At 39.9% G+C, this 6,058-nt stretch overlaps 1 protein-coding gene across 1 annotated transcript; it reads left to right on the top strand.

Annotated features, from left to right (window-relative positions):
* Positions 1-1,453: 1,453 nt before the first annotated feature.
* Positions 1,454-3,361, top strand: LOC145788374 (zinc finger MYM-type protein 1-like). Its single transcript, XM_082600146.1, has one exon. It carries the CDS (start codon positions 1,454-1,456, stop codon positions 3,359-3,361), a length of 1,908 nt encoding a protein of 635 aa, XP_082456272.1.
* The last annotated feature ends 2,697 nt before the right edge of the window (positions 3,362-6,058 follow it).

The following is a 6,058-nucleotide window of genomic DNA, read 5'->3' as shown; positions in this document are numbered from 1 at the left end:
ATCTGTGCCGTACGAAAGTTAACAAAAAGCATAGTCAGCGATGGATACTAGGCTAGGCCTACCATATTTTCATCGCCTAAAAAGAGGACACGTTTCGCCAGCGAGTAAAATACAAGTAGAATGTTACGTATGAAGAATTTTTTACATCCTTTTGGATAATAGACGTACGCAGCAAAAGTTACAGCAAAAAAACAGACAGCTTTGTTTGTTTCTCGAAAGCCGATTTGTTAGATTTGTGTGACAAAATGAAAATGTGATGTGATAATGTCATAAAAATGTGACAAATCAGGCAGTATCTGCAGGTAGCCATGCCTTAACTTTTTTCAGAAAAAAGGATCAGCTTTAACGAAATCATAAAATTACTTGCACGAAATATAATTGAAGTTGTATACAGCTGTTAATGAGATGCTAAGGACAGACTCACCTATTATAAAAGGCTGCTTCTTTCCTTGTAGCCAACCATGGCTGCATCATAGATTAAAGTCATTCTACATTTGCACTCACATAAGTTGTAAGTATCCATGCCACGATTTATTTTGAAATACTGTAGGCCAGTGGCGGCTCGTGCAGAGGGGCTGCAGCCCCCCCTGAGTTGTAAAAGAAAAAGTTTTTTTTTTCAACTTCTTTTTATTTCCAAATCCTAAAATTTTAAGTGAAAAAACTTGTCCTAACTTTAAAAACATTTAAATTTTAGCTACTGTGTCATATTAACCATGCCATCTCTACTTTTTTGTTGTTTTCTTGGCTCCGTTTTCCTTGCTTGACTGATTTTCTTATTTTATTATTGAATTTTTATTGGAAACACGCTGAAGGGCTGCAGTCCAACTCTGAATGTTACTTTTTTTATGACGACGTATGGGAAATCCCCAGCTACTTTACTAGCTTTCTGTTAAAACTTGCTGAGTCACTGGGCTGGCAGACCATTTTGCTGTTTCACATCTTTGCTGGTTCTAGGTTGTGGCGGACTCTGAAAATGACTCTGCTGAATTCGGATGTGTCATTTTGCCGGTTTATTTTTAGGCTAATGAAAAACAGGTAGGCTAGCCATGTCTTGCTGAGCGTTAGAAAAAGAAAAACTAGATGGTTTTGGTAGTAGGGTATAGTTATATGGTAACTTACTGGTAGAGTGTATTTGACTTATATGTTAATTAGGAGGTGATGCAGTTACTGAGATTTGTGAGCTTTGGATATTTGAAAACTTCTTGATAGGCACAATGTTTTTAATGCTTCCCTAAGGGCACCTTAGAAAGCAGCACTTAACCTTTTAAAAGAATTTTGATACAGAGTTTTGGACTGTAAGTATCAATGGATAATTCAGTTAAGCATCTACTAAGCATAAACTTTAATCGGTTGCCTCTGCATGAAAAGACAAAATTGACTGGAAGACCAACACCACCTCTTCAAATTTTGGAAAGCTGCACAAGCAGAAGTAAAGTTTATGTGAGACATTTCAATGAATCCTTATATGAAACTAACCTGTGGATGCACTGAAAAAAATGCTTTGTTTTGTTTTCCATGTTTGTTATTTGGTGGTGATTCATCATGGACAAAGTATGGTATTCAAGATTTAAAGCATTTAAAGGCTAAAGTTGCAAAGCACAAAAGTTCAAAATCTCATTTGAACAACATCGTTAACTTATCATTCCTTGGAACAACGAATATTGCTTCACAACTAGATGCTGGGTACAAAATTGCAATTGACCGCCACAACGATAAAGTTGCAGAAAACAGACTAATTTTATCAAAAATAATTGATTGCATTATGATGTGTGGTAAGTTTGAGCTGCCACTGAGAGGTCACAATGAAAATGCTGATTCCAAGAACCCTGGTGTGTTTCGGGGTTTGCTTGACTTTGCATGTAAACTTGACTCAAGCTTGAACAGCCATTTAACTTCAAGTTCTGTCTTTAAAGGCACATCAAAAACAATACAAAATGATCTTTTGGAGTCAATATTTGAAGTATGTAAAAAGAAGATCAGAGATGATGTTCATAGCTCAGAATTTCTGGCTGTAATGTGTGATGAAACTACTGACATTTATGACATTACACAAATGGTTGTTGTATTAAGATATACATTGGAAGGCAAAGCTGTCGAGAGATTTTGGGGTTTCTTTAATCCGCCTAACCTAACAGCTGAAGCTTTGGCTTCAGTTTTATTCAAGGAATTGGAAGTATTAATTTGCAACAGTCCGGAAAAATTGATAGCCCAAGCATATGATGGTGCAGCTGCAATGAGTGGCTCCAGAAGTGGTGTGCAATCAAGAATAAAAACCCGTTATCCTCATGCACATTTCATTCATTGTTATGCTCATCAGTTAAATCTTGTTGTACAAAAAGCTTGCTCGCAATGTAAAAGTGTTAGAATATTTTTCAACAACTTATCAGGGATACCAACTTTTTTTTCCCACTCTCCTCAACGAATGGCTGTGTTGGAAGAAGTTGCACATCGCCGAATTCCTGCTTCTTCAGCAACCAGATGGAATTTTAAAAGTAGAGTAGTCCAAACTGTTTTTGAATTGAAAGATCTCCTCATTGAATGCTGCAGTAAGTTAGAAGAATCCAGGTCAGAAAGTACAGGGAATGCAGCAAGTGGCATTAAACGAATGTTGAATGATCCAAACTTCTTGTTTTGGTTAGATTTTTTTTCCAGAATAATGCCACATGTTGATAATTTGTTTGCACAACTACAGTCATCAACAATTGATGCAGTGAGAGTAAGTGTTTGTTTAACTGTTTTTTCTGATACTGTTCAGAATATTCGTGATGGCCTGTGTGAAAATTCTCAGATGAGAGAGAATTGCAACAGAATACAGGAAGCGAAAGAAGTGTGTGATACAATTGTGTTTCAGTGTGGAGAACGTTTCAAGTTCACTGGCCATCTAGAAGCCTGCAAGTTACTTAAGTTTAGTAATGCCCAGCATTACCTGCAGTCTTTTCCAGATCAGTCTTTGAGGCATTGTTTGGAGGCTTATCCTGTGCTTGTGGGAGAGGAACTTAAAAGTGAACTTGAATTGTCGTATTCTAGAGAAGATATCTTCAGTGGTAAAAGTTTATCAAGTTTACTGCAAGCACTGACATCACAAGAAATGTTGTTACAAATATTTCCAGAGCTAACAAAATTACTAAAAATTGTAGTTACTACACCAATGACCACTGCAGAACCAGAGCGCTGCTTTTCAACTCTTAAGAGGATAAAGACATTTCTGCGCAGTCCTACCATGACTACAGACAGGTTATCAGCGTTAGCAATGATCTCCATTGCCAATGATATGATTTCAGAGATAAAAAATTTTAACAGTCTTGTGATTGATCACTTTTCTATGTCAAAAGATCGTCGCATTGATTTAAGTTTCAAGTAATTTGTTTTAGTTTCATTCTTTCGTAGGTTTTGTGCAGGGTATGGAGTGGAATGGAAGACGTTTTTTCCATCTTCCATCCTGAGATTTTCTTCCATCCCATCATATCAATCTTCCATTCCATCTCAAAAATTTCTTCCATCTTTCATTCCATCTTCCATGTGCAAATTTTGTGATTTCTGCATTGTGTCTGCCACAAGTAAGCCCACCGACTGTAAGCAAAATTTAAGCTAAAAATTTAACAGCAGTCTTTTTGTAAGGATTACGTACAGTTTGGTGTCAGAAATTACAACTAGACGACCTGCAGTATATCTGTGGTCTTGTTAACAGCCTGTTTCACCCTTTGTGGGATCGTCAGAAGGAGCTGAAAAACATGCAAAAGAGAAACCTGTAATGTTAAGCAAACATAGATAGGTTGTTTCACTTAGATGACTGTTTGTTTTTTTCGATGTCTCCAAGTCAGTGGCGCCGGCAGGGGGGGGGCAGGCGGGGCAGCTGCCCCCCCAATGTTTTGGGCATCATCTTTTTAATTCTTTTTTTTTTATTAAAACATATTAATATTATTTTTTTTAATATTTGGATCCCAACCTCAAGTAATTCAACTCAAGTTGCAAGGGGGGGGGGGGGGGGGGGGTAAAAGTTCTCTCTTTAAAAAAAAGTATAGAAAACCTTGATGACTAAATTGTACAGTAGATAAATAGTCATTCTGCCAATGACTAAATTGTACAGTAGATAAACATGTCATTCTGCCTAAAGAAGTTGCTCCTCCCAAAGATCTGGAGGAAAGCTAACATCATAGCCATTAGAAAGCCCAACAAGCCAGCTGATAATCCTAAAAGTTACAGGCCCATTTCCCTGCTCTGTGTGCCATACAAGTTACTTGAGCGTCTCTTACTGAGCAGACTCGAACCAATCGTTGACCCAAAACTGCCAGAAGAACAAGCTGGATTCCGACGCGGCCGATGCACAACTGACCAGGTTGTCAAGCTTACTGATGACATCGAAAGTGGCTTTGAAGCCCGTGAGAAGGTGGGTGTTGTCCTAGTGGATCTTACAGCAGCCTATGACACTGTGTGGCACCGTGGTCTTACTATGAAACTATTACAACTCATTCCTGACCGACACATGGTTAAGTTTCTGGTAGAGACCATCTCGAACCGTACCTTCATACTGCATACCAACGAGGGAAAACCCAGCAGACCACGCCGCCTGAAAAATGGCGTCCCCCAAGGGTCAACACTATCGCCACTCCTATTTAATATCTATATAAGTGACCTCCCATGCACTACATCGCAACAGTATGGCTATGCGGATGATCTAGCTCTTCTATATGCTCACAGGAACTGGCATGAGGTGGAAAGAAAACTTGAAACTGACCTGAAACTGGTGGCTGACTATCTGGACAAGTGGAGGCTCAAACTGAATGCGTCGAAAACAACAATCTCTGCTTTCCATCTAAATAATCGGGAATCTCAGCGTCAACTGTCTGTCTCGCTAAAAGGAAATCCTTTACCATACACTGCAAACCCAACTTACCTTGGAGTAAAACTTGACCGGCAGTTGACCTACAGACCCCACATCGAGTCACTCCGTGCCAAGGTTACCTCGCGAAATAACCTCTTGAGAAGCCTAGCAGGAACAGGATGGGGAGCCCGAGCATCAACCTTGCGTACAAGTGCACTAGCCTTGGTCTACAGCTCAGCCGAATATGCCTCAGCTGTATGGAACCGCAGCAGACACACAAAAAAGATGGATGTGTGCATTAACGACACCTTGCGCATCATCACTGGCTGTCTCCGCCCCACACCTACTGCTTATCTGCCAACTTTGGCTGGCATTGCTCCTGCTCATGTCCGTAGGGAAGAAGCCTCTCACAAACTGGCTCTACATGCGAGACTCGATCCTCAACACCTTCTCTACAGTCACTCCCAAACAAATGGACCAGTCAGACCTCAACGCCTATCATCAAGGCGCCCATTCCATCGATATGCTACACAACTTGTGGATAAGAACTTCAGCTGCATGGAAACATGGACCCAAGAATGGAACGAGCTGCCACATATCCCTCCCCAGTTTTCAGTTATGCCAGCACTCTCCATCCCTCCTGGAGCAGACCTCTCAAGAAAGGCATGGGTCACATTGAACAGGATCAGATGTGACGTTGGCTGTACTGGAGCTAATTTGTTTAGGTGGGGGTTGCATAATTCGCCGATATGTGTCTGCGGAGCGGTAGAACAAACAATGCAACACATACTCCACGAATGTCCCATCTTACGACCCCCAAGTGGAATCACTGGTATTCGACAACTGGACCCAACTACCGTATCTTGGCTGCACGAGGAGGCATTGCCAATCTAAGCTACTGCAAGTCAAACGAGAGAAGAAGAACAGTAGATAAAAAGATTTTCTACAGAAGCAAAGATATAGACTTTTTAAAGTTTTAACTAACGTCACATTGATGTAGAAAAATAACAACCTGTTAAATTTTTGATATCTCACACTCCCATGACATCTTCCGCGCGCATTTTGGCATTGGTTGCTTGCAGTGATTCTTTCACTTAAACAAAACGTTTTGTTTCAGCAGTTTTGAGTTGTTCGATTCTTTAGTTGTAAAGGAGACTCAATTTCTCCAATATTTATCATTTATCTTTCTTCTTTAATCTCAGCAGAGTATAAAACTTGTAAAAGTTTTTCATGCAT

This window comes from Aplidium turbinatum, chromosome 2 (genome assembly GCF_918807975.1).
Source record: "Aplidium turbinatum chromosome 2, kaAplTurb1.1, whole genome shotgun sequence".
NCBI classification, from domain to species: Eukaryota; Metazoa; Chordata; class Ascidiacea; order Aplousobranchia; family Polyclinidae; genus Aplidium; species Aplidium turbinatum.
This window is presented reverse-complemented; position numbering and strand designations above follow the sequence as displayed.